The sequence below is a fragment of the Panthera pardus genome, unplaced genomic scaffold (assembly GCF_024362965.1).
Source record: "Panthera pardus isolate Hobbes unplaced genomic scaffold, ASM2436296v1 HiC_scaffold_10, whole genome shotgun sequence".
NCBI classification, from domain to species: Eukaryota; Metazoa; Chordata; class Mammalia; order Carnivora; family Felidae; genus Panthera; species Panthera pardus.
The window spans coordinates 34,264,965-34,289,764 of NW_026526655.1; the positions used below are offsets into that span (position 1 = coordinate 34,264,965).

Here is a 24,800-nt window from a genome sequence, read left to right on the forward strand (position 1 = left end):
ATAGTAGATGCTTAGCACTACCTTTCTAAAACTCCAAAAAATTCTGAAGTCCATCCAAACCCAAAGTTTTTTTCAAATTTTTATTCAGTTTTATTGTGATATCTCCCCTCTTCTATAACTCCAATTGCATGTATGTTAGACTGCTTGATACTGTGACACAAATCACTGATGATCTGTTCATTTTCCCCCCAGTTTTTTTTTTTTTTCTTAATGCTTCATTTTCGATTGTTTCCATTACTATGCCTTCAAGTCTACCTCTGTCCTTTTCATTTGGGGAATGTCTAATCTGTTAATGTTACCCAGTGAGTTTTTCAATTTAGACATTGTACTCTAGTTCTACTCGGGTTTTATAAAGATCGATATAACTTCTGTTTCTTTTCATCAGGTTTATGTTTTCCTTTTAAATCTTTGAGCATATTAGGGGCGCCTGGGTGGCTCAGTTGGTTGAGCGTCCGACTTCAGCTCAGCTCATGATCTCTCCGTCCGTGAGTTCAGGCCCCGCGTCAGGCTCTGTGCTGACAGCCAGAGCCTGGAGCCTGTTTCGGATTCTAGGTCTCCCTCTCTTTCTGCCCCTCCCCAGCCCATGCTCTGTCTGTCTCTGAAAAATGAATAGACCTTAAAAAAAAATTTAAATCTTTGAGCATATTAATAATTGCTGTTTTTAAATTGTTGTTTACTATTTTTATCATCTTTGTCATTACTGAGCCTATTTCTATTGATTCATTTTCCAACTGGTAATGGATTACAGTTTGCTTATTCTTTGCATATCTAGTAATTTTTGACCAAATACTGAATATTTTGAATGTTACATTGTTAGGTGTTTAGATTTTGTTGTCTTCCTTGGAAGAGTGTTAAAATTTGTTCTGGCATGTCCTTAAAGTTACATGCTGATAAAGTTGATCCTTTTGAGACCTGGCCTTTTTTTTTTTTTTTTTTATGAATATAATTTATTGTCAAATCACTTACATACAACACCCAGTGCTCATCCCAACAAGTGCCCTCCACCATGCCCATCACCCATTTTCCCTCTCCCCCACCCCCCCATCCACCCTTAATTTGTTCTCTGTATTTAAGAGTCTCTTGTGGTTTGTTGAGGCTTGTTTTTAATCTTTATGTGGGTCTCTAGATCACACTTTAGATCATACTGTAATATGCTTTGTTCCAGCATTAATTTAATCCTACTACCAGTAGGTATGGCCTAAGATCTTTACTGATTATCCCACCTGTTCATAAGGGTTTTCTACAATGGCTAGATGAAATTCTGACCTCTTTTCGCCTTGTGTAGGAGAGTGACACAATGTAGATATGAAGATGTAGATGAAAATTTGAGTGTATGCGAGCAAACCAGTTTTGAGGCTCTTCAAGAGGAACAAGAGGAGTCCTTGATATGGACAATAGCACAATGTGGCTACAAAAAATTGGGCATATGGAAGGGACATTTGAAAGATAAAATGTTAGCAAGGGAATTGTTAAGACTGGATAATCAGAGAAGGATATCACATGATTTCACTCATATGTGGAATTTGAGAAACTTAACAGATGATCATAGGGGAAGGGTAGGAAAAAGAAAATAAAAACTGAGAGGGAGGCAAACCTTAAGAGACTCTTAAATACAGCAAACAAACTGAGGGTTTATGAGGGTAGGGAAAATGGATGATGGGCATTAAGGAGGGCACTTATTGGGATGAGCTCGGGTGTTATATGTGATGAATCACTGGAATCTACTCCTGAAGCCAAGACTAACACTGTATGTTAAATCAGAAAAAGAAAAGAGGATAAGCAGGAGAGTAGTAAATAGCACATTATTAGAAACACAGAAGCAAATAGGGGGAGCTAGTCAAGGATATTTAGCCTACTAAACCTTGATTGTATACTCATTTTATTTTAGAGGGGAGAGGAGAGGGACACAGAGAGAAAGAGAATCTTAAGCTCCATGCTCAGCATGGAGCCCCATGCGGGGTTCAGTCACATGACCGTGGGATCTTGACCTGAGCTAAAATCGAGTCGGATGCTTAACTGACTGAGCCACCCAGGTGACCCATGTGTACTCATTTTTAAAATTACCTCTTGCAAGTAGGGAATTGGTAACCTTAAATTTTCATTAGAATTCAATAATAATTAGAATTCATAAATAATTCATTAGAATTTCATTAGTACATATTAAAAGACAATTTCTAGGAAATAATGGCTCTATTAATGAATGCTAAATTTTGTTCTTCATTTCCATTATACCCCTGAATTGCCTACAAGCCGTTTTTAGGTCTGCATGTATTTATAGTCAACTTCCCTTCCTGTGAGTATTACACTATCTGTATGTGATATATTTATGGCAGGAAAAAATTGGATAATCGCATGGAATTTGTAGTAATAAAATTTGGTTGTATTTTTAAGGCTTTTAAAGAGATATGCTAAGGGTTGAGAGCTTCTTTAGAACCATATTTAAAGTTAAATGTACCTCATCTATGTGATAATATATCTCATCTTTGTGATTATGAAGTCACTGCTTGTCCTGGGTAAAGAGGGGTATGTGAATGGGGTATGTGATATTGTTAACTTCCTCATATTTGATTTATTAAACTGTTATTGTTAAGGTCAAGTTGTAGAAATTTACTCTTTTAAGATGTTTTCTTAAAACGAACTTTGTTGTTTTTTGCCAGAGTTAGAATATGTTTCTTTATACTACCCACAAAGGAAATATCAGATCTCTTTATAAAGTGTGAGGGTTGATATGACATCCTGTGTTTTCTCTATTTTAAGCATGTTAAAAGGGATGAGTTTACTTTTTTGGTAAACTGCTAAATTTGGCAAGTGTTAAATGATGGGCCGTATTTGGAACAGGAAGCCAGGAGCAAACACAGAATAAAGGCAGAGAAGCCAAGTGTGTTCAGAGATGTATACGCAGGAAGTAGCTAGAGGTGTGTGGGTGAGAGAGTAGTGATGTGAAAGGTATTCAGGACTTCAAATGTAGTACATCTTTAAAATAAAAATGGTAAAGTACTTATTCCAGTACTAGTGCTAGAACACTGCTGAAATGTTAATATTACTGGTTAACATTTAGCCAATAAATGTTTATTTTTTATGTCTAACTGCTGTGAGAATACTGAAATATAGTTTTTCTAAAGTTTAAAGAATACTCCCACAGAGTTTAAATTCTGTTATTAAAGAACATGTCATTTTATTCCTTTTGAACTAGCTATTTTCTGGTGGTTGTTTTGTGTTGCCTTTTTCTCCCAAGTATATAATTTATTTGAGGTCAGATCTCTTTTAAGCAACACTGAATAGACTGATAAGGAGGAAATATGAAATGTGTCCAAACTCATTTAAAATTTTAAAAACATAGTTATATTCACCAAGCAATATATATATATGTATCTTTCTTGAACTGTCTGGGTTTTTTTTTAATTGATCTATTTAAATTTAAGTTAGTTAACATACAATGTAGTAGAGGTTTCAGGAGTAGAACCCAGTGATTCATCACTTACATGTAACACTCAGTGCTCATTACAAGTACCCTCACTAATGCCCATCCCCCTACCCAGCTCCCCTCCAGCAACCCAGGCAGTATATTTTTAAATAGACTATAATTAAAATTCATGGTATTATTTTTGCTATAGAAGTTTTCATATTAAAAAAAGCTAGAGAATGACCAACTATATAGTACCAGCATATATTAGTAAAAATCATTGGAGAAATTATCCCGACTAGTGTTTCTGTGGTTATCCTACTTTTGGAAACTAATTTCACTGATATTTTCTCTATAACTAGTAAATTGGAATATTTTGGATTCATTTACATGGAATCTCCTCTTTAGATGTCTGCTCCAATGAGGATCTCCCTGAAGTTGAGCTGGTAAGTCTGCTAGAAGAACAGCTACCCCAGTATAAGCTAAGAGTGGACTCTCTATTTCTATATGAAAATGAAGACTGGACTCGGTCCCCACACCAGCAGCAGCATGCATCTGATGCCCTCTCTCCAGTCCTTGCTGAAGAGACTTTCCATTATATGAGTGAGTATTTTTTAGCCTTTTAGACTTTGTCCATTGAAATAAAGATGATAAGTATCTTGGTGTTGACTTTTAAAAAGTTTTAAAAGTCATTTAAAAGCATTTAAAAAGTCATTTAAAAGCATTTAAAAAGCATTTAAAAGCATTCCTAGCCATTGTTCATTGTGTACCTACTTGAACTCAAACTGATTTAACAACACAAAGAGATGATTCTGTGTTATGTCTGAATGTAGGTTTGTCATTCTTTACAACTCTGAGTGTCTGTGGTTGCAAGCATACTCAGATATTTCCATTTCTTCTTTCTTTTATTTGATACTGTTCTCAGACTGAGTAGAAAAAGGAACTTAAAAAAAGTAGTTGAAATTTTAATTTAAAATTTTAAAATTCCTTTATATCTCAAAGCATTTATTATATCAGTAGTTTGATATACTGAGCCATCAGCTTTTTGACTTTATATTTCCTGTTAAACACAGTCATAGAAACTGTGTCAGTCATTAAGAAGCATAGTTTTTGGATACATAAGTAGTTTTAATAATTAAAGTATGAAGACCTTTTTGCTTTTTTTTTTTTTTTTTTTTTTCAGAGTATAATATATTTTTATTTTTATTTTTATTTTTATTTTTTTTTTATTTTTTATTTTTTATTTTTTTTAATATATGAAATTTACTGTCAAATTGGTTTCCATACAACACCCAGTGCTCATCCCAAAAGGTGCCCTCCTCAATACCCATCACCCACCCTGCCCTCCCTCCCACCCTGCCCTCCCTCCCCCCCCCCCCATCAACCCTCAGTTTGTTCTCAGTTTTTAACAGTCTCTAATGCTTTGGCTCTCTCCCACTCTAACCTCTTTTTTTTTTTTTTTTTTTTTTTCCTTCCCCTCCCCCATGGGTTTCTGTTATGTTTCTCAGGATCCACATAAGAGTGAAACCATATGGTATCTGTCTTTCTCTGTATGGCTTATTTCACTTAGCATCACACTCTCCAGTTCCATCCATGTTGCTACAAAAGGCCATATTTCATTTTTTCTCATTGCCACGTAGTATTCCATTGTGTATATAAACCACAATTTCTTTATCCATTCATCAGTTGATGGACATTTTGGCTCTTTCCATAATTTGGCTATTGTTGAGAGTGCCGCTATAAACATTGGGGTACAGGTGCCCCTATGCATCAGTACTCCTGTATCCCTTGGATAAATTCCTAGCAGTGCTATTGCTGGGTCATAGGGTAGGTCTATTTTTAATTTTCTGAGGAACCTCCACACTGCTTTCCAGAGCGGCTGCACCAATTTGCATTCCCACCAACAGTGCAAGAGGGTTCCTGTTTCTCCACATCCTCTCCAGCATCTATAGTCTCCTGATTTCTTCATTTTGGCCACTCTGACTGGCGTGAGGTGGTATCTGAGTGTGGTTTTGATTTGTATTTCCCTGATAAGGAGCGACGTTGAACATCTTTTCATGTGCCTGTTGGCCATCCGGATGTCTTCTTTAGAGAAGTGTCTATTCATGTTTTCTGCCCATTTCTTCACTGGGTTATTTGTTTTTCGGGTGTGGAGTTTGATGAGCTCTTTATAGATTTGGGATACTAGCCCTTTGTCCGATGTGTCATTTGCAAATATCTTTTCCCATTCCGTTGGTTGCCTTTTAGTTTTGTTGGTTGTTTCCTTTGCTGTGCAGAAGCTTTTTATCTTCATAAGGTCCCAGTAATTCACTTTTGCTTTTAATTCCCTTGCCTTTGGGGATGTGCCGAGTAAGAGATTGCTACGGCTGAGGTCAGAGAGGTCTTTTCCTGCTTTCTCCTCTAAGGTTTTGATGGTTTCCTGTCTCACATTCAGGTCCTTTATCCATTTTGAGTTTATTTTTGTGAATGGTGTGAGAAAGTGGTCTAGTTTCAACCTTCTGCATGTTGCTGTCCAGTTCTCCCAGCACCATTTGTTAAAGAGACTGTCTTTTTTCCATTGGATGTTCTTTCCTGCTTTGTCAAAGATGAGTTGGCCATACGTTTGTGGGTCTAGTTCTGGGGTTTCTATTCTATTCCATTGGTCTATGTGTCTGTTTTTATGCCAATACCATGCTGTCTTGATGATGACAGCTTTGTAGTAGAGGCTAAAGTCTGGGATTGTGATGCCTCCTGCTTTGGTCTTCTTCAAAATTACTTTGGCTATTCGGGGCCTTTTGTGGTTCCATATGAATTTTAGGGTTGCTTGTTCTAGTTTCGAGAAGAATGCTGGTGCAGTTTTGATTGGGATTGCATTGAATGTGTAGATAGCTTTGGGTAGTATTGACATTTTGACAATATTTATTCTTCCAATCCATGAGCAGGGAATGTCTTTCCATTTCTTTATATCTTCTTCAATTACCTGCATAAGCTTTCTATAGTTTTCAGCATACAGATCTTTTACATCTTTGGTTAGATTTATTCCTAGGTATTTTATGCTTCTTGGTGCAATTGTGAATGGGATCAGTTTCTTCATTTGTCTTTCTGTTGCTTCATTGTTAGTGTATAAGAATGCAACTGATTTCTGTACATTGATTTTGTATCCTGCAACTTTGCTGAATTCCTGTCTCAGTTCTAGCAGACTTTTGGTGGAGTCTATCGGATTTTCCATGTATAATATCATGTCATCTGCAAAAAGCGAAAGCTTGACTTCATCTTTGCCAATTTTGATGCCTTTGATTTCCTTTTGTTGTCTGATTGCTGATGCTAGAACTTCCAGCACTATATTAAAGAGCAGCGGTGACAGTGGGCATCCCTGTCGTGTTCCTGATCTCAGGGAAAAAGCTCTCAGTTTTTCCCCGTTGAGGATGATGTTAGCTGTGGGCTTTTCATAAATGGCCTTTATGATCTTTAAGTATGTTCCTTCTATCCCGACTTTCTCAAGGGTTTTTATTAAGAAAGGGTGCTGGATTTTGTCAAAGGCCTTTTCTGCATCGATTGACAGGATCATATGGTTCTTCTCTTTTTTTTTGTTAATGTGATGTATCACGTTGATCGATTTGCGAATGTTGAACCAGCCCTGCATCCCAGGAATGAATCCCACTTGATCATGGTGAATAATTCTTTTTATATGCTGTTGAATTCGATTTGCTAGTATCTTATTAAGAATTTTTGCATCCATATTCATCAGGGATATTGGCCTGTAGTTCTCTTTTTTTACTGGGTCTCTGTCTGGTTTAGGAATCAAAGTAATACTGGCTTCATAGAATGAGTCTGGAAGTTTTCCTTCCCTTTCTATTTCTTGGAATAGCTTGAGAAGGATAGGTATTATCTCTGCTTTAAATGTCTGGTAGAACTCCCCTGGGAAGCCATCTGGTCCTGGACTCTTATTTGTTGGGAGATTTTTGATAACCGATTCAATTTCTTCGCTGGTTATGGGTCTGTTCAAGCTTTCTATTTCCTCCTGATTGAGTTTTGGAAGAGTGTGGGTGTTTAGAAATTTGTCCATTTCTTCCAGGTTGTCCAATTTGCTGGCATATAATTTTTCATAGTATTCCCTGATAATTGTTTGTATCTCTGAGGGATTGGTTGTAATCATTCCATTTTCATTCATGATTTTATCTATTTGGGTCATCTCCCTTTTCTTTTTGAGAAGCCTGGCTAGAGGTTTGTCAATTTTGTTTATTTTTTCAAAAAACCAACTCTTGGTTTCGTTGATCTGCTCTACAGTTTTTTTAGATTCTATATTGTTTATTTCTGCTCTGATCTTTATGATTTCTCTTCTTCTGCTGGGTTTAGGCTGCCTTTGCTGTTCTGCTTCTATTTCCTTTAGGTGTGCTGTTAGATTTTGTATTTGGGATTTTTCTTGTTTCTTGAGATAGGCCTGGATTGCAATGTATTTTCCTCTCAGGACTGCCTTCGCTGCATCCCAGAGCGTTTGGATTGTTGTATTTTCATTTTCGTTTGTTTCCATATATGTTTTAATTTCTTCTCTAATTGCCTGGTTGACCCACTCATTCGTTAGTAGGGTGTTCTTTAACCTCCATGCTTTTGGAGGTTTTCCAGACTTTTTCCTGTGGTTGATTTCAAGCTTCATAGCATTGTGGTCTGAAAGTATGCATGGTATAATTTCAATTCTTGTAAACTTATGAAGGGCTGTTTTGTGACCCAGTATATGATCTATCTTGGAGAATGTTCCATGTGCACTCGAGAAGAAAGTATATTCTGTTGCTTTGGGATGCAGAGTTCTAAATATATCTGTCAAGTCCATCTGATCCAATGTATCATTCAGGGCCCTTGTTTCTTTATTCACTGTGTGTCTAGATGATCTATCCATTTCTGTAAGTGGGGTGTTAAAGTCCCCTGCAATTACCACATTATTATCAATAAAGTTGCTTATGTTTATGAGTAATTGTTTTATATATTTGGGGGCTCCGGTATTCGGCGCATAGACATTTATAATTGTTAGCTCTTCCTGATGGATAGACCCTGTGATTATTATATAATGCCCTTCTTCATCTCTTGTTACAGCCTTTAATTTAAAGTCTAGTTTGTCTGATATAAGTATGGCTACTCCAGCTTTCTTTTGGCTTCCAGGAGCATGATAAATAGTTCTCCATCCCCTCACTCTCAATCTAAAGGTGTCCTCAGATCTAAAATGAGTCTCTTGTAGACAGCAAATAGATGGGTCTTGTTTTTTTATCCATTCTGATACCCTATGTCTTTTGGTTGGTGCATTTAATCCATTTACATTCAGTGTTATTATAGAAAGATATGGGTTTAGAGTCATTGTGATGTCTGTATGTTTTATGCTTGTAGTGATGTCTCTGGTACTTTGTCTCACAGGATCCCCCTTAGGATCTCTTGTAGGGCTGGTTTCGTGGTGACAAATTCCTTCAGTTTTTGTTTGTTTGGGAAGACCTTTATCTCTCCTTCTATTCTAAATGACAGACTTGCTGGATAAAGGATTCTCGGCTGCATATTTTTTCTGTTTATCACACTGTAGATATCGTGCCAAGCCTTTCTGGCCTGCCAAGTTTCAAAGGAGAGATCAGTCACGAGTCTTATAGGTCTCCCTTTATATGTGAGGGCACGTTTATCCCTTGCTGCTTTCAGAATTTTCTCTTTATCCTTGTATTTTGCCAGTTTCACTATGATATGTCGTGCAGAAGATCGATTCAAGTTACGTCTGAAGGGAGTTCTCTGTGCCTCTTGGATTTCAATGTCTTTTTCCTTCCCCAGTTCAGGGAAGTTCTCAGCTATAATTTGTTCAAGTACCCCTTCAGCACCCTTCCCTCTCTCTTCCTCCTCTGGGATACCAATTATGCGTATATTATTTTTTTTTAGTGTATCACTTAGTTCTCTAATTTTCCCCTCATACTCCTGGATTTTTTTATCTCTCTTTCTTTCAGCTTCCTCTTTCTCCATAACTTTATCTTCTAGTTCACCTATTCTCTCCTCTGCCTCTTCAAGCCGAGCCATCGTGGATTCCATTTTGTTTTGCAATTCGTTTAAAGCGTTTTTCAACTCCTCGTGACTGTTCCTTAGTCCCTCGATCTTTGTGGCAAGAGATTCTCTGCTGTCCTGTATACTGTTTTCAAGCCCAGCGATTAATTTTATGACTATTATTCTAAATTCACTTTCTGTTATATTATTTAAATCCTTTTTGATCAGTTCATTAGCTGTTGTTATTTCCTGGAGATTCTTCTGAGGGGAATTCTTCCGTTTGGTCATTTTGGAGAGTCCCTGGCGTGGTGAGGACCTGCAGTGCACTTCCCCTGTGCTGTGGTGTATAACTGGAGTTAGTGGGCGGGGCCGCAGTCCGACCCGATGTCTGCCCCCAGCCCACTGCTGGGGCCACAGTCAGACTGGTGTGTGCCTTCTCTTCCCCTCTCCTAGGGGCGGGATTCACTGTGGGGTGGCGTGTCCTGTCTGGGCTACTTGCACACTGCCAGGCTTGTGTTGCTGGGGATCTGGCGTATTAGCTGGGGTGGGTAGGCAAGGTGCACGGGGGCTGGAGGGGCAGGCTTAGCTCGCTTCTCCTTAGGTGATCCGCTTCAGGAGGAGCCCTGTGGCAGCGGGAGGGAGTCAGATCCGCTGCCGGAGGTTTGGCTCCGCAGAAGCACAGAGTTGGGTGTTTGCGCGGAGCGAGCAAGTTCCCTGGCAGGAACTGGTTCCCTTTGGGATTTTGGCTGGGGGATGGGCGGGGGAGATGGCGCTGGCGTGCGCCTTTGTTCCCCGCCAAGCTGAGCTCTGCCGTCCGGGGGCTCAGCAGCTCTCCCTCCCTTTGTCCTCCAGCCTTCCCGCTTTCCGAGCAGAGCTGTTAACTTATGACCTCCCAGACGCTAAGTCGCGCTTGCTGTCGGAACACAGTCTGTCCGGCCCCTCCGCTTTTGCCAGCCAGACTCGGGGGCTCTGCTTGGCCGGCGAGCCGCCCCTCCGCCCCGGCTCCCTCCCGCCAGTCCGTGGCGCGCACCGCCTCGCCGCCCTTCCTACCCTCTTCCATGGGCCTCTAGTCTGCGCTTGACTCCGGAGACTCCCTTCTGCTAATCCTCTGGCGGTTTTCTGGGTTCTTTAGGCAGGTGTAGGTGGAATCTAAGTGATCGGCAGGACGCGCTGTGAGCCCCGCGTCCTCCTACGCCGCCATCTTCCGGAACCCTCAGACCTTTTTGCTTTTGACTTCATTCCAAACATCTGCTTTCAGGTTGAGCTGACTTTTTTTTATTCATTCACTATAAAAATATATGCATAGTAGCTGTTGGATATATAAGAAAAGTCTATAAGTTCAACATTGATATAATTGATAAATTATATTGATATAAATTGATAAAATTGTTTTCATTTGAGTTACATATGACATTGCATCAGTTCCTACACATTTTCCCAGTGAGTGCTTCAGTGTTTTTAATGATTGTTGTGAAATGCTCATTTTTCATAATAATTTTTTTAGTAATCATTTTTATAGTAATCATTAACTTGCTTTTAGTAGTTTTCCTAGAACCAGGTTACGTACCACTCAGGAAAAAAATTATAAACATTGTTTAAACTTGAAATGGAATATCAAGAAACTCAAAACTATTTCTTCCTCAACAATTCTTATAAGTAGCTGACTATTAAAGTTCTTAAGGTTTTCTTAACTTTCAAGTTTGAGAAGTTGTTTGCGAATTTCTGAAAAGTACTTATTTTTTATTTCCATTTCTCTTTGTTCCATACATTTTTAGATTTGTGAGAAAATTTCAAACTGGAATTTCATCAGGATAAATTTAGTTTTTGTCACTATTTTGATAAAGTGGCACAGAAAGTGCCCCTTTGTTTACTTTTTCTTTGTCATATATGCCACAAGAGGATGGAACTGTAGCTAGAAAGCTGTCTTAAATCACGATTTAACGGAGTTACTTTTAGAGAGAATGTTAAATAAAAATAAATTTTGGAAAATAAATGATAATCAAATTCTAAAATACTTGGGTTTTCAGGACTTTATACAAAGCAAACCATAGTATTCAAGGGAGCAGTTTAAAACTTGAGATTAATAGGATGGTACAGATTCCCTTATTCTAAATGTACTATTTTCACTTCAGCAATTTGAAAATTGGACTATATGATATACTTAAGGTCATGAAGCAAATAAGCTATGATTATAATTGGTCCACTAATACTTTATCTCTGTACTGTAATTTCACTGTTATTTTAAAAGTGTCAATTCTTTGGGTTAATAGTTCGTTCAAATATAAATAAACTTCATTATGAATTTGTATGTTATGAATATAAAAGATAAGTGATTTACTTCATTTAGCAAATTGACCAATGTTTTAAAAAGCAAGATATAAAACATTCTCTGACCCTTTCTAGCAGTTTTCTGTCCCTTTAAGATATCAAGATCCATGGCTCTGAATAATTGTTATGTACCCTGACAGGCCATTCTAGGGTTTAGCTCCTTGGTGCTACTCCAGCCCCTTCTAATCCATACTTCCCTCACATGCCAGTAGATACTTGTGTTCATTAAAATGAATTTTAACAACTAATAAAAAAGAGGTGACCCAGGCAGAGAAACTTCCGTAACACAAAGAAATTGAAAGAGCTGTGAGAAGAAAAATAAATTCAGAGGGAAACATGAGCAGGATTTGGGGTTGTGAGCCTACCTCACGTGGATGAAAGGATACTGGTTGTTCTCTGAAGCCCCCACCAAACCAGGAAGAGATTGTTTACTTTTAAAATAGAACACTTGGGAGCAATGGGTGGGTCCAAGAAATGATTCCATCCTACTCCCTGCCATATATAAAGTTTAAGATACAGAATATTTTGCATGCAGAACAGGTCATTTCAGGATTTTCTTAACTTTATTAAGAGAGAGACCCAGAGTGAGCTGTGGAGCAAGCAGTGAAGTCAGAGCACATCATAACAGAAAGTACCATTTGTTCATGTTAAGGCTAAAAATAGAAACCTGATCTGCCTTTCAGAGTATTTTTTATTTGGGAATAAGGGATCATCTGTACCACTTTCTAATGTGTAAGAAAAAGGGTTGGCGGAAATGATTAGCTTTATAAGTTTTATTTAAGAGATCAACATCACTTGGGAACTTGTTAGAAATGCAAATTCTTGGGCTCCTACCCCATATCTACAGAACCAGAAATTCTAGGACTGGGCATGGCAGTCTGTGTTTTAAAAGTCCTGGTAGTGCTGATGCACACGCAGATTTGAGAGCCACCAGTATAAAGCATTGTCAACCAAAGCTATGTGGCCATTTCACAGTGATGTTAATTGGAGGATTTAAGGAATTAGGGAGGTTGTACAATTTTGTAGAGAAAGAAGGTTGTAGAAATAATTACTTCTGGCTGGCAAGTTATACTTTTCCTCAAGGTCTGCCCTCAAAAATTATTAATCTGGGGCGCCTAGCTAGCTCAGTTGGAGGAGCATGAGACTCTTGATCTCAGGGTCATGAGTTCGAGCCCCATTTGGGCTGTAGAGATTACTTAAATAAATAAAACTTAAAAAAAAATAAAGTACAGAACTTAAAAAAAAATGACTATACTGTCAGGAAATGAAATATAACTGATAATGTTCGGGAAGCATTAACCATAAGTCAGATAATGGAAGTTAGCAGATTTATATTTACTCTCAACCAGTTCCACAAAATAATTAACTCATATGCCTCAAGACATCGAGTATTATCCATGGAAGAATTGAGAAAATTGTCTCACTCAAATCATTATCAGTAGGGCTTAATTCTCACCTGGAACCCTGTTGAGAAAGGCTGTCGTAGGTGGTACATATCATCAGATGCCTTCTTTTTGTCCTCAGTTCTTTTGAAGGCAGTTTTTTGTATTGCAGAAATATTATCTGTAGTATACACCAAGAGCAGCAGTTGTTTATTTGGGGTTAAAACTGTAAGACCTGTCTGTACTTATCAGGAGCTCTGCGGCTTTTACTATGCCATGTGGGAGGTGTGTATTTCATTTTTGCTTTTTGTTGTTTTGTTTTAGGGTTTTTGCTGTGAGAGGGTTGGAGAGATTAGAAGTCTAGTTAGTTAGTTAGTTAGTTAGTTAGTTAGTTAGTTAGTTAGTTAGTTATGGGAGAGAGAGAACATGAACAGAGGAAAAGGGTAGAGGGACAGAGAGAGAGAATCCCAAGCAGGCTCTACGTTCAGCACGGAGCCTAATGCAGGGCTCAATCCCACAACACTCGGATCATGACCTGAGCCGAAATCAAGAGTCGAATGCTCAACTGACTGAGCCACCAAGGGACCCCTAGGAGTCTTTTTGAATTTCAGTAATTGTGGTAAAAACTTTAGACCTTGAAAAGGAACATTGACAGAAATATCAAGCACCATCTCATATAAATTACAGAGATATCGAAATAGATTAACATTGGCCCTTCTCATCCTGAAAAATGTGAGATTGGGTGGTTGATGTGAAATTATGCAGAATTAGAACTTAAAGTAAGGATTGGTAAAGGACTTATGTATATTCCCCCTCCAGTATTTTTTTCAGGAATGTTAAATTCTCCAAATATTATACCAAAAATGTTGAATGTTAATTAACTTTTATAAAACCAAGTTGCAAGACTGTTCAGTAAAAATGTTTATCATCCCCACTAATGTATAATTTTTTTTTTAGAGAGTTAGGAATTTCATGTCTGGAAAAAAGGAACATTGCTAATTTTTGTACCACATAACATTTTTATTTTAACAGCTGAGAACTGAAGGGAAAATAAGATTTAATAGGATTGATTATAATAAAATCAGTCATCTTGGCTCTGCATTTTCAGTCGAAGAATTGCAGTGAAGATTTAGTCTATCACTTTGGAAACATTTAGTTGCATTGCCTAAATGCCAAGAGTAAACTTAAGAGCTTTGCCCTACTTTTGGAATCTTTCCAAGTGGCATAGCTACCAGGAGTACTGTGTTAAAGAAGACAAGACAAAACTGATAAGGCCGCAGAGAGGAATTCATTGTGTTTCTGTATGCTTTGTGACTGACATCAGTTGAGCTGCTCTGTGTAATTGAGGTGGCCCAGCCTTTGGGGCTCGGTAGTGTATATAGACTGTTTCACATAAAACAAAAATTGGCGGGGCGCCTGGGTGGCTCAGTCAGCTAAGCGTCTGCCTTTGGTTCGTGTCATGATCTCATGGTTCGTGAGTTTGAGTCCTGCATCTGGCTCTCTGCTGTCTGTGCAGCGGTGCAGAGCCCACTTCGGATCCTCTGTCTCCCTCTGTCTCTGCCCCTCCCCTGCTTGCGCGCTCACTCTCTCTCTCTCTCAAAAATGAATAAATAAAAACTTTTTAAAAATCCAAAAAAATAAAAATAAAACAAAAATTGTAGAATCCTGGTTGTATTATCTAACTTCATCGCCATAATAAATATTTAGGCATTTGAAAATTCATTTTTGCTTTTTGAAACCTCTGAATAAGAGCTGCTATTTTTTTATTGCAAAGATAACATTTATCTTCTTGGAAAATTAGTAAAAGAAAGAAAACAAGAGATCAACCATAATCCCTACCCAGAGATAACCACTAATGTGTATCCTTCCAGCCTGTCTTCTATATCAATGTGTATAAGATATGCTCACGATTTAAAAACAAAATTGGGATCTGTGTTGTTTTGTAACTTGCATTCACAGATGGATACTCAGTATTTCATCAGATAAAGGCCTTCTGATCTTGGTAGGACTGTGGTAGAAACAGCAGCATGGTGCAGAGCCCATTACTGAGAATGAGCAGACCCAATTTTTTTCTTATAACCTTGTGAGATGGGAGTTGTTATCACCCCATTATTATCCTCACTATTATTAGTTTCTCCTCAGTAAAATATGTTTTATTCTATACATTTCTTTTCTGTATTATGTGTCCTTCGTTTTCTCTTCCTGTTCTTCATGTGTGACTTGTAGCTCATAGCTCTTTATTACATCCTTAACTGACTGGTTTTACTTCAGAATAAAATTACCACTTTATCTTCAACTCTCGTCAATCATATAACATAAACTATGTCATATATTGTTTAAATTAGTTTTATAAAAACTTTTTTAACTGAGTCTCTAGGATTCCTAGTTCTTGCTTGGAGTGTTACTCCTGAATTGGTAGTTTTTATTGCTAACTCCACATCAGAACACCTGGGCATCTTTTACTTACTGTGTGTGCTGTGGGGCTCCTCTAAATCAATTAAATTAGAGTCTAGAGATAGACCTATCACCCTGGATTACATTTGGGTTTGCAATCATTGGCTAGTTTTCTGTTAATAATTTAGAGCATAGATATTGTTTGATTTTTTTCCCTTAGCTTATTATTGAGGCCAGAAGTAGAGGAGACCTCACACTGTAAGTAAATTATGAAGATTCCGTGGGCCTGTTCCCGTATCCCAGTGGTTAAATTACAGAGCCAGTTTTTCTGCTTGTAAATATAAATCCTTGTGGGGTGAAAATGTTTCTATCCAGATCTTTTTAGTTTTCTATCTCATATCACTATCAATCTAGCACTTTGTTTTACTTTTACCTAAGAATAAAACTGTCATTAATAATTAAGCTCTAGGTAGTTCTCAGATTCATTTTAAGCAGTTTTGCCAGGAAGAAAAATAAAAAGCTAAAATAAAAGTAAAACATGTCTAATGGTGTCTTTTGGGCAACCTCAAGGTTAAGATGGACTAAGGAACTACAAGTGACTTAAATCATAGTATCTGCTGCCAATACAGTGCATTATTTACAGAAAATTTTCAATCAAGGCTATTTCACACATACCAGATGTGTTTAAGAGCAGTAACTGTAAACAGTAGTATAACACTTAATAGTATTTTAATACTGCTCATTACATTATCGTATTTCATTCTCCTAGTGACCTTGTGAGATGAGTGTTATTACCTCTATATTATAAATACAGAATATGAATTTTGGAAGAGTTAAGTGACTTATTCAAGTTCACTCAGATCCATAAATTCAGCACTTCTTCTTTAAAGCCTCTTATTTTTTCACACTTCAAGGCAAACTAATTGTAAAATCAGTCTAAATCAAACACAGATCTGTTTCATGTAATGCACTCCAGAATGAGAAGATCTCTCTTTTATTATAAGATCTCTTTTTATTATTATTAAGCATCATTAGCTTAAAAAAATATCGCTTATTGGGGTGCCTGGGTGGCTCAGTTAACCATCCCACTTCGGCTCAGGTCACGATCTCACAGTTTGTGGGTTCGAGCCTCGCATTGGGCTCTGTGCTGACAGCTCAGAGCCTGAAGCCTGCTCCAGATTCTGTGTCTCCCTTTCTCTTTGCCCCTCTCCTGCTTGTGCTCTGTCTCTCTCAAGAATAAAATATACATTTAAAAAAATAGTTTTTTTTAAAGGTATTGCTTATTGTGACTGTGGAATCATTGGGGTCATATTTGTCATTCTCTTTGGAGCTATAATATGCAATGTATCGACAGTTCCTGAATTTAATGCAGAATTACTGGACTTAAATTATGCAAGTAATAGTGTATTATACAGTTTATCTTATAGCAAAGGCCTAGATATGATAGAGATTATCATTAATTAAACTAAAAAGGATTATGCCTCATAACAGAACTATAAAAAGTCCTACAAGTCCTATTCCTTGTTTATTGATTTTAGCTCACATGATAGATGATCATAGATATTGAAGATAATCACATCAGAATTCTAATTAAATTCATTTGTAATAGCATAACCCCTCACTAAGTCACCCCTCAGGAACTTTAATTTAGATTAGGGTATAAAATAATTGGTGATTTAATCCATTCTTCAGGGCCACAGTCCCTAATGTGAGTGGACCAAAGTTCTAATCTTATTGAGGGAGGAAGAGATAGGAAGTGGTTGCCTGATGATCATTTGATACTTTTTTAATTCATTGTATGATATATATTTTGTTTGTAATAATTGGTCTGTTTTCTGAGTGTCTATTTTCTATTTTCACATATATTTTTAATCTCCTGAATGGCACTTTTGTAAAGGCCTGGTGTGGTGGTGGTGGTCGTTGTGATCTTTCAACTATTATGAATATTTACAATTCTCTGTTGTTTCTAAATCCTATAAACAGTTGTTTTAAACTGTCTCAGTTCTAGGCACAGACAGGGTGGAGCAGATGACCAAAACTTACAATGACATCGACATGGTTACACACCTCCTGGCAGAGGTAAGAATATATCTTTTCTTTCTCCAGTACAAAAAGCTAAAACTTGAAGATCATTTAACATCTATCAAGTTTGCACATCAAATGAAAAAGGAGGATGTCTTTGTTCTGGGTTGTTTTGTATAAGGTTGTTACAGATGGAACAGCTGCCATTCCAAAGTAGAATGGTTCCTAAGGTTTATTATTATGATGTTGCAGAGGGTTTAATTTTTGTTCTTGCTATTATAATGATGCTGGCTTTCTTATTCTAGAAAAGCTATCAAAAAAAAAAAAAGTTGATGGTGTTTTGGTTTTTTTGTTTGTTTTTTGTTTTTTGTTATTTTAGTAAATTCCTGCTGTTACCCTGGAGCAGAGCAGCCCATTCAAGAAGCAGCTCCATTGCAAATCAATACCAGCAGTTTGCATCATCTTCCCTTTTTTACTTTCAGTTTGGACTATTATTTGAGCTCACTTTGTCCATGACATTTTTAATACATAGTGTATCTCTTCCAAATGGTGTTCTTAGAGGTATCTCCTTATACTGCAACTTCAGTTGGTCTTGAAACTGTCTTTCTCTTTAAAGTACCCTTCTCCCCTCTCCCCCCCAGCTCCCTAGAATGATTTTGTGTATGCCATTTAGCCTATATTGAAAATGAGATACATTGGGCCTTGAAAATTTGGAGATAATTCATCTACCTCTTTTCATGTATTATAGAGCAAAAGGATAGAGGCTTAATTCTATCTGTATACAGTGATTAATGTAAGTGGAACCCATGCTCGTATATAAGGTAGCTAGATGTATATTGACAGTTTTCATCCTACAGGATACAGTCCTCACCACCAACACATAGATGGGATTCCTATACCCTTGCTAAGTATCACCATCTGCTTAGGACAAGTAACTCTTGGTTTGCTTGGCTATTCTATAGGCCTCCCTGCATCATTACCACCAACTTCTTTAGACTCCCTTCTTTATGTTTTAGCAGAACCTGTAACCTCAAAATTTCTAGTCTGCTATCCCCTCTTTTATCTCACATTATCATTCTTGCAACAGTTGACAGTAGGCTCTTGATTATGCTTTCCTCTAAGCCTCTGGCTCTGAATGCATAGAAGCTTTCCCATAATTGGAACTTTTTTCAACATATGTACTGTATCATTACCATGTTTAATAGACAAATGCTCAACAAATATTTGTTGGGCTTTCACTGTGTGCCAGGCCCTATCCTCATTTTCTAAAGACTATTGATTTTTTAATTCCCCAAAATCATAAATTTAAAGGTTGCATTTCTTGAGTAATTAATAGGGTGATCAGTAAATCTCACTTGATTTAGGGGTGCCTGGGGGGTTCAGTCAGTTGAGCATCTGACTCTTGATTTCAGTTCAGGTCATGATCCCAGGGTCGTGGGATCAAACCCCACATCGGGCTCCCTACTGGGTGTGGAATCTGCTTGGGATTCTCTCTCTCCCTCTTCCCCTCTCCCCTGCTTGCTCCCTCTAAAAAATAAAATAAATCTCACTTGATATCAAGAAGAAAAATGCCCTCTTGCATTTATTACTATGGCCGTCATCCATTTGACCAGTGTGTATTAAACACTATATATGTGTCAAGCCCTCTGTTTATTTGTGGTATCTGGACATTAAAATGAATCTTGATGCTTTCTGGGACATTCCTTGTGAGTGAACAAAATTGCAGAATTTCTAAACTGCCATTTAAATTTTTTTTGTACTCAAAAGATGTATTGGTATTTTAACAGAGGGATCGTGATCTGGAACTAGCTGCTCGAATTGGACAAGCTCTCTTAAAACGGAACCATGTCTTGTCTGAGCAGAATGAAGCTCTGGAGGAGCAACTGGGACAAGCCTTTGATCAAGTAAGTCTTTGATCAAGTATTTATAGCATGAAATAATTAGTTACTGGACAATAGAAAAGTTTATTTTTCTGGGTGCCCCTGAAGTGATAACAATAGGTAGATAAATAACACCAGTATATGTTAACTTTGTTGTCAGCCATTGAACTAACCAGTAGAGAAATTAAATGTTATTGTACAGAGAAGTGCTCAAGTGACTCTACCTTAGTCAGTATAAAAAAAATATGGTAGGTACTGTGTTCAGTACCTATCATACATGTGTCACCCTGCTAAGATTCTAACACTTTTTCCTCATCCCTTTGTGTAGACTTTCTGTGTGATCTTATCTTAAATTTATTTTGAAAAAATAACCCTAAATAATAGATACCCAAATGAAGCATCTTTATTCAGAAACCCAAAAAAGAAGAAAAGGAAATTTTGAAAATATATTTATTTCATGCAGTAAATATTTTTTAGTGAGAACCAATTTATTATTAACTTGAATGGTTACTTTTCAAATTTCCTTTAATTTGTTACTATCTGGTTTCATTAATATTTTATAAATGCCATTATGTTTAATAACATTTGAGCCTTTGTATTAAAAATAGTTTCTAGAACTATTTCTAGAAGTCACGCAGATTTATACTTAAAAGCTTTAAAGTGTAAGTCTTTAGGATGAGAATTTGAAGGAGGGGTCTATTCTGACACTTGAAAGCTTCTTCAGTTTTGTTTTTAACTGTGAATATATCATTATCTTATGTGAAAATTTCCTCCTACATTCCTATTTATATAGAATATAAAAATTGGCTTTTCACCTAGTACAGAAAAAGCTGTCTTTGTGGAGTTAATGCTCTAACATTATATCTTAGGAAGTATCTGAGGTTCGTTATTCTCTTTTTAGCACTTGTTACCTTAGTCAATAAAATCTAGAAGCTGATTTTATAATTTTATTTTATGGTGAGAAACAATTGCTCCATGAATTAAAAGCTATATTACATGTAAATAATGCAAAATAAAGAACATCTTGTAAATCAAGCCTTTTGATGTGCAGGTTAATCAACTGCAGCATGAGCTGTCCAAGAAAGATGAATTACTTCGAATTGTCTCTATTGCTTCTGAAGAGAGTGAAACTGATTCCAGCTGTTCTACACCTCTTCGGCTCAATGAGTCCTTTAGCTTATCTCAAGGTTTGTTGCAGTTGGACATGCTACAAGAAAAACTCAAGGAACTGGAAGAGGAGAATATGGTTCTTCGATCCAAGGTACATTCAACCGAATTCCCACTTTCCTGTACCTTAAAGGCTGTAAGATTTAGGTCCATGTATTGAGGTAAAATATGGCATAACTAAGGATTTGTTATTGACATTCCAATTAGGACGTGATAGCAAAGGCATGTGTATTTGCCTTTCATTGTCACTTAGATCCCATTCATTGACAGCTGGATAATAGCAAACTGATAGATGAAATAGAGAAAGCCACAGCACAGAATATATATGTTAGGTAGTTTACACAAATAACTAAATAATTATACCTGTGATAAGAACTATGTTGGAAGATTACAGGGTTTCCTGAACTTGTGTAATGGGGGAGAATCGAAGTCCTACTTAAATGACATTTTAGCTGAAACTAGGGATTAGCCAAGCAGAAAAGTATGGTGGAGGGGAGGCATCAGAGAGAATGAGTAGGCATGTGCAAAGATCCTGAGAGGAATGAGGGGGAGATGTTTGTCATATCCTGTCCCATATCTTTATTTTTATTTTTTTATTTTAGAGAGAGGAAGAGAGAGCACACATGAGTGGGGAAGGGACAGTAAGGAAGAGAGACAGAGAGAGAGAGAGAGAGAGAGAGAGAGAGAGAATCTCAAGCAGGCTCCATTCTCAGTGCAGAGCCCAACACGGGGCTCAGTCTCACGATTGTGAGATCATGACCTGAGCCGAAATCAAGAGTCCGACACTTAACTGACTGAGCCACCCAGGTGCCCCCCCATATCTTTATTTTAGATAAAGCTTTTTGGGTTTTATTTTTCCTTTTCAGCTGGTGAACTTTTATCTTCAGATGAGAATTAAAGGTTTTTTAAGTTAATACTGTAAAGTATTGGAAGATATTATCACACACTGATTTTTTTCTTTATTGAAGGCTTGTCACATAAAGACAGAAACTATTACCTATGAAGAGAAGGAACAACAACTTGTCAATGACTGTGTTAAAGAACTTCGTATGTATCAATGCGTTTTCTTTCATAGTTTTTGGGCAATTCTTTGATGGCATTTCACCAACTCAGAAGTTAAATCAATGATTTCAGTAGAGGCATCTCAAGAAACAATTTTAAATAATTACTGACAGTCTTGGAATATCATGTTGAGCCCACAACTCTAAGCAAAATACCATATGTACTTTTAAGAAATAGTTTTATTTCACATTGCCATCACTGTTAAAGAAAGGCCTATATTTCTATCAGTTATAGCATAGTAGAGTGAAAACAGCCAAAGCTTTTATTTTGTCAATGGGGAAATAGTCCTATAAAGAACATGATTTGCCAAAGTTAGAAAACTTGTAAGTGGGAGAGCCAGGGCTTAAATGATGGCATAAAACTTTACCTTCAATGAGTATTTATCGAGTGCCAACTATGTGTCTATGAAGGAACATACTTTGGTTTGATGTATTATTAATTAAAATAATTTTTAAAAATAAATCAGAAAAAGGTAGGCTTTACTAGAGAAAGATACATAATTTCTCTGTAAATCTATAACATTTTATGTTGAAAGAGAAGATATGATACATGATACCAATTCATCTGGGCTGTTGGTGTCAGAATGTAATACCTTAGAGTAACAGAATTTTTGAGAACCACAAAGAATTTCAGTTGAATCTTCTCCATCAGCACTTCCATTATTCACATTTTATACTTTAAAAAACAAAAAGGAAATGACTTTCCCAAGAGCTTAGATCCCAATCTCCTGCCTCCTTATAGTATCCTTTGAACTGTTATAGAGCTTCTGTCAATTTTAAAATAGTTGTATATAACACTGAGAAATAGTTTTGCCACTTGAGTTTGATGTCAGAATTTTTATATGCAAAATTTCCTTCCTGCATGGAATTCTAAAGGTTCTATTTCATGTGCCTGTCAGAATGCTAGGCTAGAAAGATTTTCAGAGGCTTTACGCAGTTTGCTAGGTATCCCAGAAAGTCTCCCTTGTACAGAAACATCTCCATAGCTTTAACAGATTGTGACTGTTGCATTTGGAATGTTCCTTTGTTAAATTTGTTAAGTTTAATTTTGTTTATGAGATTTTATTGATGTCCCTGAAGAGTTCTGAAAGACATAAATGAGATTATGCCTTGGTACTTGCAAACATATATAATTCACCTATCTCTTTTCAGCCTTCTTGTCCCTCATAAAGAAAAAGATTGAGGCAAAACTTTTAGCTTGCTTGCCTTTACAAGTCACCTCTTTTAGCTTCATTGCCTCCTATTCAGGTCTCAGTATTAGCCTATTTCAGAAGGACCTTTATTTTCCTCTACTTGGTTATCTGGGTTTATTTTTTAAATTAATGTTAAAGAAAAATCCATTCATAATATTGTCCAGTGTTTGTTACAAAGTAGGATTTAGCCTACAAGCCATAGTTTGCCAACACCTACCTTACATTTATATTAATTTTTAAGTTTTTGTTTTGTTTCCCAGGTGAAACAAATGCTCAAATGTCCAGAATGACTGAAGAATTATCTGGGAAGAGTGATGAACTGATTCGGTACCAAGAAGAGATCTCCTCTCTCTTGTCTCAAATTGTCGATCTTCAGCATAAAGTTAAAGAAGTAGGTTCATTCATTCATTCAATAGATGTTTGTTAAGCATTGGCCTCATACCGTGCACTCTGCTAAGTGCTAGATACATTAAGCAAAATAAACACACTCCCTACCCCTTTACAGTGCTTTAGTCTGATTACTGTTCTAGTCTTTCTGTGTCGTGAAATATGAATAACTACTTTCAACTTACTATTTCTCGTGGCCAGGTGGGGTTAGATTTTCCTTAGAAAGTTGTGATGTGAATTATTGACAAATGATCATTGTCCTCTGAATACCTTAATAGATTTTGTATTCTGCCCATTTTATTGCTCTCATTTGGCTTTTGAAGGGTTAGCTTTTTATAGGTCTCTAGACCATACCCCTGACAGACACTCTTAAGATGTCTTTAAAAGGGGCGCCTGGGTAGCTCAGTCGGTTAAGCGTCCGACGTCATCTCAGGTTGTGATCTCGCGGTTCGTGAGTTCGAGCCCCACGTCGGGCTCTGTGCTGACAGCTCAGAGCGTGGAGCTTACTTCAGATTCTGTGTCTCCCTCTCCCTCTGCCCCTCCCCTGCTCATGGTCTGTCTCTTGCTGTCTCAATAATAAATAAATGTTAAAAAAAAAAAAAAAGATGTCTTTAAAAAACAGAGAGTAGCCTGTACTTTATATGGAAAGGCTTCACTTGTCTCTTTTAAAATGTTGTTAGCATGTGATTGAGAAGGAGGAACTGAGACTTCACCTACAAGCTTCCAAAGATGCCCAAAGACAACTGACAATGGAGGTAATCAAATCTTCCTTTATCTTGTGTAATATGGTGGGGAGAAGAATGAAGAGTTTGTTTCATCTTCATGAGTAAGAATGATTAAAGGTAATTACTGGATTTTAAATAGCAAGAGATTAAATTATGAGATCTAAGAAGTAAAGCAATTTAAAAATTCTGTCCCTAAAACTAATAACATGACATCTTTCTTGATTAACAGATGTAAGATTCTGTAGGAATATGTGACCCTTTTACCAGTTTACCTTAACCCAACAGTTTTTAAAATAATTTCTAATAAGTGTTTTTGCAAATATGTCAGAAGAAACACCAAAAATCTTTTGCTTTCAATCCAAATAAAAATTCTATGTATTAGATACAATTTGGTGGTTCCCTGGCATACGTTAAGAATCACCTGGCAGAATGAGTCCTAAATAGAGACTCCCAGGCACCAGCCCCAAAAGTTTCCAATTGAGTAGGTTTAGAATAAGGGTCTAGAATCTACATGATCCAGGCCACACACCACACTTGAAGAAATACTCTGAAAATCATGTACTCTTTTACCATGCTTATGTATCTAACTATAAAGAAGATTCTGAAATAAGGGAGAAGAAACTACTTGTTTAGGATAATTGACCACCCTGGCATCATATACAATACTTTGTAGGCTTGATCTTGTCATTTACAGACTTCAGAGTGACATTTAAAAATATGCATAGCTAACATTATACTAAACCTAAGTTGACCATAGCTATTATTCTTCCTCTATAAGTTTTTTTAAGGGATTGAAGCATTAAATATTGAATTGACAATAATTATGGTTACTTCAGCTACATTTCAGATTTTTCAGAAATCATATTTATGTATAAT

The 24,800-nt window shown here is 37.0% G+C and overlaps 1 protein-coding gene across 3 annotated transcripts in view; it reads left to right on the forward strand.

The window, feature by feature from the left end:
• The window catches only part of TRAK2 (trafficking kinesin protein 2), a 71,339-nt gene that overhangs the window by 29,284 nt on the left and 17,255 nt on the right, over positions 1-24,800 (forward strand). For all 3 annotated transcript variants that reach the window (XR_002077145.2, XM_019439191.2, XM_019439192.2), the window contains 7 exons: positions 3,812-4,006; positions 17,492-17,568; positions 19,299-19,415; positions 20,443-20,652; positions 21,527-21,605; positions 23,073-23,203; positions 23,880-23,954. Coding sequence is in view for 2 of the 3 variants with exons in the window: in XM_019439191.2 (XP_019294736.1) it covers positions 3,812-4,006; positions 17,492-17,568; positions 19,299-19,415; positions 20,443-20,652; positions 21,527-21,605; positions 23,073-23,203; positions 23,880-23,954 (884 nt within the window). In the remaining variant the exon portion in view is untranslated. The remainder of the gene's footprint in view (positions 1-3,811; positions 4,007-17,491; positions 17,569-19,298; positions 19,416-20,442; positions 20,653-21,526; positions 21,606-23,072; positions 23,204-23,879; positions 23,955-24,800) is intronic.